This window comes from Vigna angularis, chromosome 1 (assembly GCF_016808095.1).
Source record: "Vigna angularis cultivar LongXiaoDou No.4 chromosome 1, ASM1680809v1, whole genome shotgun sequence".
Taxonomy (NCBI): domain Eukaryota; kingdom Viridiplantae; phylum Streptophyta; class Magnoliopsida; order Fabales; family Fabaceae; genus Vigna; species Vigna angularis.
This window is the reverse complement of record NC_068970.1, coordinates 17,175,944-17,185,880: the sequence shown is the minus strand read 5'-3', so window position 1 is coordinate 17,185,880 and position 9,937 is coordinate 17,175,944. Positions and strand designations below refer to the sequence as shown.

The window sequence follows — 9,937 nt, the reverse complement described above, 5'->3', positions numbered from 1 at the left end:
GCTCACAAGAGGTTTCTTTTGTTTAGGTGGTCATTTGATAGATTATAAAGGGCTAAACCGGTGCAACTGACAATGCCTAGATATGTAATGTTCTACCATTTGGCCGTCTCGTCTGAAAAAAAAAACGAGAAGAACAACTGTTCCAGTTCTACATGATGAAGACAGAATTTATATAACAATACTCCCACCAATCCTAATGTACAAATTGCAAGCCATTACTGTAAAGAAATATTCAAACATTTAACACCTTAGCAGAAACCCAACCCCAAAAAGAAGAGAAAAACTGAAGAAAGCAACTAGATAAGCTATCACAACCCAAAAGAGAAAAATATGAAACACATTCCATTCCAAACATATATCCCTTCAAATGCTAAGAAGATCGGGTGGTGAAGACTGAGGAGGACGTTGATTATCTTTAGATTCCTTAGATGCCGTGGTTGGAGACTCTAAACTGTTTGATGAAGACAGAGAGGACTCCGTCAAGTCCCCCTGTTTAGAGCTCGGTGGCTTTGGAAGCTCGGTGAGAATTTGAACAACTTCTCGCATAGTAGGTCGCTCCACTGCCTGTTCTTCAACACATAGCATGGCTACATAGAAAACATGCATCACCTCATGGAGAGGAACTGATGGAAGTCTAGGATCAAGAACCTTTAGAACTCCTTCCTTGTTTGAATCCGTCATTTTCCTCACCCATTGCACAATGTCCACACCATCACCAAACTCCCCAACTGGTTTCCTGCCTGTTACAAGCTCCAAAAGAACAACTCCAAAGCTGTACACATCGCTTTTCTCATCAACTTTTAACGTGTAGGCATACTCTGCAGTCAAAATCACAAACCTAAATCAGTGACCATGAACAAAATAAGCAGCCACATTAATTGAAAACAATTAACGTAAAGTGAAACCTAAGACCATGCGAATTTGTTATCTATTTACTTTGATGTACATGTTGCCAGTTAATCACCATCTGTTTTCAATTGTGAACATCTCTAATCTATGACTGCAGGACTTCCTAATTATAGGATGGGGGCTACGACGAAGACTCAAATGACAACTCGGCTAATGTTTGCTTTAAACAGTAACAGTATTTTGATACAACATAAAACAGATGACAAATGAAAGCGGTCGTTGTTAGTGTGCGACGAAAACGAAAACGAAAACAAGTCAAGGATGGCAACATTTTGCGTTTATTAATTAATTAGGCACATAAAACGTCTAAACCAAACAACAGTGTTGATACAGTTCGGTTCTGCCCCTAAGTCAATGATGTTGAGGGACATGAGACAAGCTCCGACCGTTAATGACTCCAAATATAAATAAAGGCTGTTAGTCACGCTAGTTCAACGTATAAATCATCAATTATGTTGAATTTCAGAATATTACCTGGAGCTATGTATCCATACGAACCGGCAATTGCAGACATGCATTCAGATGTTCCAGAATCTTGCAGGAACTTAGCTAAACCAAAGTCCGCAACATGAGCTTCAAAGTTAGAATCAAGAAGGATATTGTTGGATTTAACATCTCGATGGACAATGAGTGGCGAGCAGTCATGATGTAGATAGCACAGGCCCTTCGCGGCCTCCACAGCAATCTTATACCTTGTGTCCCAATGCAAATGACCACCTTTCTTGCCATGAAGAACCTCACCCAAACTTCCATTAGGCATATACTCATACACCAAGAGATTTGTCTCGTGGTTTGAACAGAAACCCAACAGTCTAACAATGTGTCTGTGTCGAATCCTCCCCAAAGTCTGAATCTCAGCATTGAAACCATGATCATGCGAAGATCCCCTGCTCATGGCAGGTAACCTTTTCACAGCAACCTGATCCCCATTCGGCATTGCACCTTTGTACACAATGCCTGCACCTCCTTTTCCTATTATGTTGTCCTCCTTCAAGCAGTCCAGAACATCATCAGCAGTGAAGTCCAAACGCTGGAACGCAGTTAATTTCCACGCACGAGCTTCACTAGCCTTTTTCAAAGCCCGAGCTTTGATTATTGCCGCAACAGCAAATGCGATGGAGCACACAAGCAACCCTATAACTAACAGAAGCTTCAACGAAGAAGAGAGAGGACCTTTAACATGAGGTTGACGAGGGCCATTGGCAACCCCGTCTTTACAAGGACCCAAATAAGGACCACAGAGTTCAGTGTTCCCTAGGAAAGAGGTGTAGTTAAAGTAGCCGAACTGCCCGGTTCCAGGAACCAAACCAGAGAGATTGTTGTAGGAAAAATCAACAGATGTTAAACTTTGCATAGAAGCTATGGAGCCTGGAATTGAGCCAACTAAATGGTTTCTTGAAAGGTTCAGATAATTCAATATCCGCATTGCAGTTATCTGATTTGGAATCTCACCAGAGAGCTCATTGCGGCTGAGGTCAATGAAAGTCAAAAGCTTGCACCTGCTTAACTCGGGAGCAATAGGGCCCGAAAACTGATTATGGCTAAAATCAATCTTGGAGAGCTGCTGCAGCCTGCCTATCTGCGAAGGGATTTGACCCGAAAACTTGTTACCGTCGAGAAGAAGCTTCTGCATGCTTGTGAAGTTTCCAATGGTGGGTGGCAACGGCCCAGAGAGCTTGTTATTAGAGAGACTGATCTGACCGAGATTAACAGCAACGGAACCACCCTCAGGAAACTGTCCAGTGAGAAGATTGTTCTGAAGCTCTACTTGGGTGAGTTTGGGAAGCCCAAATAGACCAACAGGAATAGAACCATTAAGAAAGTTCTCACCCATTCGAATCCTATTCAGAGACTCGCACTTCCCAAGCGAATCGGGAATGGGACCGAGCAGATAGTTCCCGAGAGTTATCAGAGTCTGAAGACGATTCCCGTAACACATATCAGGAGGAAGCATTCCCGTCAACTTGTTCGAAGAAAGATCAACGAGAGTGAGTTTTCCATTTCTTCCCAGACTCTGAGGAATGCTTCCCGTGAAGTTGTTTTCCCATAGCTGCAAAACCTCCAGCGCCGGTAGCTCTCCGACAAATTCTGGAATCGCACCGTGGAGCTTGTTCCGGAAGAGGTTAAGCAAAGTGAGATTCTTGAGCTCCGCAAAGCTGGCCGGAACCTCGCCGGAGAGAACGTTGTTGGACAGATCCATCGACTTGAGACTCTTCAGGTTCCCCAGCTCAGGAGTGAGCGAGCCGGAGAGCGCATTCACCTGAAGAAAGAGCGTGTCCATATTCTGAAGCCTTCCGAGGTCAGCCGGAATATCGCCGGAGAGTCCGCAATACGCGGCATCGAAACGGACAAGCTGGGACAGGTTTCCAATTTCCGGCGGGATGCCGCCGGAGTAAGCGTTGTAGTAGCCAATGTAGAGCTCGCGAAGCGCGGTGAGGTTTCCAAGCTCCGGAGGGATGTTTCCCGTGAGCTCGTTGCCGGAGACGGCGAGGTACTGGAGGTGCTGCCAGGTGCCATACTCGGGAGGGATCTGGCCGGCGAAAAAGTTGCCGCCGAGGTGGAGGTGGCGGAGGAGGGGCATGGCGGCGACGGCGAGGGGGAGGGGACCGGTCATATTGTTGTTGTAGAGGTCAAGGACTTGGAGATTGGCGAGGCGGGCGAGGTTGGAGGGGAAGGTGGCGTTGAAGGCGTTGTTTGAGAGGTTGAGATGGCGGAGGGCGGAGAGTGCGGAGAAGGAGGAGGGGATTGGACCGGAGAACTGGTTGTCGGCGAGGGAGAGGTAGGAGAGGAAAGGGAGGTGGGAGAGGTCATCGTAGAGTGTGCCGGAGAGGGACAAGGAGGTGAGGTTAAGGATGGTGACGTGGCGGCGGGAGTCGCACGTGACAGCGAACCAGGAACAGTAGGGAGTGGTGGTGTTCCAGGAGGAGAGAGCATTGGTAGGGTCGTCGGTTATGGAAGACGCTTTAAAAGAGATAAGCGCGCGATATTCTGAGATGCGCGCAGCATGGAGTGTGTGAGAATGGAAGAGGAAGAAGAAGAGAGAACAAAGGAAGAGTCGCATTTTGTGTTGGAATGGAGAAATGGAGAAATGGAAAGGAAAACGAAAATGAAAATGAGGAGGGAAGTGAGTTAAAGGGTGAGTGAGTGAGTGTACATGTTGTATTGTGTGTTTGTTTGTGTGACTGCTACTGATCACTGACCCCTTAGCAGAGTGAGTGGATGAGGACTGAGCCAATGTTCAGCCATGTCCAGCAGACCCTCCCATCTTTATCCCCTTCCAACACTCACACATACTTACAATCTTAACCATCTTCCTCTTTCCCTTTTCTTTTTTCTTTTTTCACCCTTGCAAATCATACCATACCTTCACATTTCCAACGATTGAAACAGTGTATACTGTAACAACAAATCATTAGCTAAAAAATTCCAGAAAAGCTCTCCGTAGAATACCTATAGTATGTCTACTGCATGTTTTGAGGTTTGTGTTAGGTAACTCATTTATGAATTGTTCTGTTTTGTACCATTACACAAATTTTAGTTTGTCCTTTCTAATTCTACCACTGTCCTTTAATGCTCACGCATTTATACATTTGTCACTTTATCTTTATATTATTTTATTTGACTAATTACGGTTAGTGTAGTCTTCTTTTCTAGAATTTTTATTATCTCATCGTGGACAGAAAGTACGTGAAGAAAACAAAATATATTATTGGCATTTTCTGAAGTGTCACAACATTCAAGTTTCTTTCAACAAATTTGGTCCCTTCTCGTGCCCAACCTTTCGTCTATGGTTTCTTTTGCATGACACAACTAATCTAATTTGGTAATGACGAATGCACATTAGTTTCATATTGGTAATGAGTAACGAGGTGTGTAAGATCCTATAAAATACAGTAATAAACCATATATTATAGAGAATCACATATATTAATATATCAATTCAGTTTTTACAACTAAAGAAGTAGAGCTCGATAATGGTCGAACGGCCTTGAATCCACTGGTACAAATATTACAGACGTTCAATAAACATAGATGACCGAACGGTTTACAAAATATAATTACTGAACAGTCAAAATAAGCAAAAAAAGAGGTTCGATCTAGTACAATATTAACACGACTAAACTAAACATCTCAACCGAACGCACTACTGTTCGGTCTTCACTTCTACCTCCACTAGGTTTGCATCCTCCAAATTTTCTTCTTCCAGCGTTTCCTCAAGCAACGCCTCTCCATCTGCTCACATTCACACGGATGATCATTGCATAGACAGGACGGACGTACAAGGACGATAGACAACGCAAAGAAAACGAAAGGGTAAGCTTATTGAATTTAATTCAAGTAACAACATGCATTTCATAACACATCAAACATGTTAATTAAATCACAACATATAATTCAATCAACTTCTGTAATTCAAACAATTTCCTGTTACTAGACTGACTGTCCGGACCGTATGAATCTGTGTAGCTATGACGTTCGTGCACCCGATGATATAATAACTGGAATATTACATCAGCTACCTCCCGAGGTTAGTCCGTTCCGTCCAAGTTACAGTTATCGACTAGGACCTCCTGCCATTCCCACACATGACATACTCCTCTCTACTTGAGAACGAGCACTCACGGAATATCAGGATGAACCGCCAGCTAAGCTTGCCACATTCATACTTTACAAATCTCAACTTTCATTCAAGAGTCGTTCCTCCCTGGAACGCTCGTTCAAAATCCACAACCATAATTTCATTTCTTATACCGTTCACACATTACAGTTTTCTACATTGATATCAATTCAATCTTTCGTTCCACTTTCATAAAATGACGAGCGTTCAGCCCTCTTAAAAATGAGGACGAACGTTAACACGATACAGAGGAATCCTCGTTTCTAAACAGAAGGAAAAGAACACCTTTCCAATGACGGACGTTGTGACCACTTGAATCAGTTAAATGAACTGATTCTAGAACAATTCAAATGATACTTAGAATAATTTAAGTATAATAACTATAGATCGAATCCAAATGGATAGAGGCACCGCAAGGTGTTTAGGTACTGATACAAAGTACGATTTAATCGAAGAGACTAACCGTCAGTCAATGACTGAACGCGGAAATGGATATTTATTAAAGTTTTGGACGAACGCTATTTCTCTCGTTTGAAAATTAAAAGAAAGAACGAGCGTTCGGTATAAGACCGAGCGCCACTCATAACGTACGCTTTGGGTCGAGACCCATCGCTGATTCAAAATTATAGAAAGAGGGATTTATATATAGCGAGATGGTAAAGTTATGTTTTTAACAGAATGACTAAGTGTCGGAATGTATACTTTCAAGCTTCTCAATTTCTCACACAACACTCAGGATATCTACGTTGACCAAACGCTCAAACGTAAGACTAAGATAAGAGGGCGTTCGTCCTCAATAAGTATTCTTTCCAAATGAAAGAATTCTGTTTTTCAAAGGAATTACTAAGAATACCGAACGGTCAAGGACCGTTCGATAACGAACGTTCATTATCATAGAATTTCATATTCAAAATCTCACTTACAGTAAACTCATTTTCTAGTATAAACTTTCATACATTTAACTACTCATATCATAGCACATTTCATAATTCTCATACATCATCCCATCATCAAAATCATATACCAAAAATCAATTATCTCAGATCATACTTAATACAATTCACAGAACATCCATACAGCACAGTATAACACAAGAATTAAATTTTAATAAGCTTCCCTTACCTGGATCAGTGATGAACGTTCTAAGAGTAGGAATTTCGGTGGTCTGTCTACAGTTCTCTACCCCAATGGTTTCTTACTTCTTCCACTCAGGCTAACCATAACCAAAATACGAAAAGCTTTAGATAATATCACTGCATGCAACCAAGTCTTGGTTTTGCATGTCACTCATGAACGACATTTTTAAAAGAAGACTTACCAGCTTCAGATTCTGAAACTATTCTGTCCAAACTGCTGTCTACGGTGCCGGGAGCACTTCTATGGTGTCTGAACGGAGAAAGGAGAAGATAAATGATGAGTTCCAGTAGAAAGAAGGGGAAGAGGGTTCTAGAGAGAAGGAGGAGGAATTGAAATCTGAGTTTTGGGAGGGAGAAGGTGCGCGCAGGAGAGTGGAAAGGTTTTTCAGAAAAATCAGTTTTGTTCAATTCCCCTTTCCAAACGGACGAGCATCTCCCCTGTCGACACCTGCACCCCCACTACTGACTTCAGAAGCTTCTATTTTGACAAGTGGCGTGCATGCATGGAACGTGTAGTGGGTTTTTAATGCCTCTGAGCAATGATGTGAGTGCATTTATGAGAGCTACCAGGTGACTCAGCAATGCATTTACTGTGACGTGACACGGTGTCATGTTAGTGCTATACAATTTCTAAATATTAGTTTCGTTTTGAAACTTAAAACTTATAATAAGTGTTTTTAAAATAAAGATTTTTCAAAATAATTACTTCTTTAAGAAATAAATAGAAATTTGTATTAAAAAGATTTAAAAAACTGTTTTATTTTTAAAATGAAAATAACATATATGATGCTTAAAATATCATATACACATAAAAATTCTGCATCTTTTATTTTATATTATATATATATATATCATTCGAAAAAGGTTTATTCAGTTTTACTATTTAGAGGATATTTTGAAATATATTTGTTGGTACAAAAATTCATATAAGTGACTGAATATAGGTAGTTTGATTATGTCATGATATTCTTTGATGACATATTCTTACAAAATATTTTGTATATCAAGTAAGGTATCAAATTATTACTATTATTATTACTTTTTTTTGCTAATTATCCGTAGAGGTGTCAAAATGTGTCATAATCTGCGGACCAATCTGGCCCATCACGGATTCGGGCCAGGTTGAATTTAAAAAAATTGTAATTTTTTATGTGGGTCAGATTTCAATTCGACTCATTTAAACCCGGTTCATGCGGGGCCCACCAACCCACCTACCTAATTTTATTTTATTAAAATTTAATTTGAATTTTATAAAAAAATATTTATTATTTTTTTGCTTGAAAAAATTATTTAAGTTCCTTATTTTCAAAATTAATTAAACACTCACGTTGAGAGTGAAATTTGTTTAGATTTAAATTATAGAAACTTTGTAATTTTTTTATTTAAAAAAAATTATAATTAAGTGAGCAAGTGAGCCAACTCGTGGTGGGTCGGACCGGGTTCAAATTTTTCTGCCTCGCTAATAAATGAGTTGGGTTGAGTTGGCTCACTAAGTGACCAACCAGTAGTGGGCCGGATGACCCTTTTTGACAACTCTATAATAAGTTATTATATTTGTTAATACTATTTGATATTCCTTCTATACTATCTATTTTTACCACATGAACCATAGGGTCTAGAAATCTTATAAATACACATGGTATTTCACAGGAAATACACTCTCTTTCATATACTCATTATCTCTTACTAAAAAAACTCAAATTTCTTACTAACTTAAGTGTGAGAAAGTCTTTTATAGTTGAATCTTCACCCTGTGTTCAAGCTCTTAGGAGCATACATCAGGATTTCTCAATTCCACTTAGAATACTAGTAAAAACATTTGACGTCCATCATAGGGTTCGATAAAACTTTTCCAGACCTTTTCATGGTCACCATTCATAGTCAAGCTCAATTATCACACGAGATGGAATCCAACACTTCAAAGTCAAATCCAAATGCTGCTCTAACAAAATGAGCAACAACGCAAACATTGAGACGAGGAGCTCACAACCCTACTCACCCAACACCAGATGGATCACTAAGCACTGAATGAGAAGCTAACCGACGAGAAGCCTCTTCCACGTTCTGTCCTCAACAAAGGACCCTCGAGCCAGTAGTGCAGACGTGGCAATCGTCAACAAGCAAAGGATCTCCCTCGCAAAAGTGTTGTGATATGAGTAAGACTTTGGTACACTAGAGAATTCATCAATAGGAGGGCCCACAAAACTCTTAGGCAGAGCATAGCTCATCAATAGGAGGGCCTGGAAGGGTCATTTTTAGTTCTCTTAGCATAAATCTAAGAGAGATCGGAGCTGGCCAAGCCAGCACAAAACTAGGAAACTCATGGTCAATCTTGCCACTCAAAATGAAATTGTGATACACGGAAACATCGTAGCCTACATCGAGACGGGGCGTTAGTAGAATCTCATAAATTTACCAAACACCTTGTGAAGCAAGCATACCAAGAAGGATGTTACCCCAGCCTCGAGACTTCCAAGACAAGGTCAACTACTCAAGCCCTTTTATCATCGAGAATTTTCACCATTTCACATATAAGCTAGCCCGAGCCAACATCCTAAAACATATCCTCATCAACGTCAACAAGTACGATTAATGACTGACCCAACAACCCATCTAAAGCCATATTTGGTCCAAGTTTGTATTCACACTAATAACAAAAGGATTTTTTATAAGTTGATATTTTGGGACAAGAGAGGGAGGTGATGTAAGGTGTAAAACATTTAAAAATACAAAATGAAAAAGAAAATGAAAAACAATATCTTTCATTTGTTTATGTTATTTTGTCTTTATTTTCTCAAAATAATTTTTAAAACTTAATAGATTTTGACATAAAAAAATTATTCTTGAGTGGTATGAAAAATAAAATAATAAGTTTGAATATAAATAGTAACAAGTTTTTCTTGATTCAGTCTTATAACACTTTAAATTTTACATGAATTTTCAACATTAGTATGAATACACATTCTACTACAAACTTAAGAATCGAGGAGAGAAATAAAAAGTAACAGGTTTTTTTTTACATCTCATCACACATGAAACTTTTTAAAAAAATAAGATCAACTGTAGAGAAACTAAAGACAAAAGTAATAATTAAACCTACTAAAATTTATTATTAAAATAAATGTTTGAATGAATTTTGTAAATCTTTAAACAAATATTTTCTTTATATATTCCTACAAACATATAAAGTATATATGTATGTCATTCTGATAATAATATAAAAGTGTATATAATTAAAAAATCATTATAATAATGATTAAAATACAAATGCGAT

General features: G+C 39.4%; 1 protein-coding gene across 1 annotated transcript; it reads right to left on the bottom strand.

The window, feature by feature from the left end:
- LOC128195059 (leucine-rich repeat receptor-like serine/threonine-protein kinase BAM1) lies at nucleotides 1-4,331 on the bottom strand. The gene is made up of 2 exons (XM_052872092.1): nucleotides 1,384-4,331; nucleotides 1-818 (listed from the first exon to the last, which is right to left on the bottom strand). Exons 1-2 carry the CDS (start codon nucleotides 3,968-3,970, stop codon nucleotides 364-366), a joined length of 3,042 nt encoding a protein of 1,013 aa, XP_052728052.1. The 5' UTR covers nucleotides 3,971-4,331; the 3' UTR covers nucleotides 1-363.
- Between the last annotated feature and the right edge of the window lie 5,606 nt (nucleotides 4,332-9,937).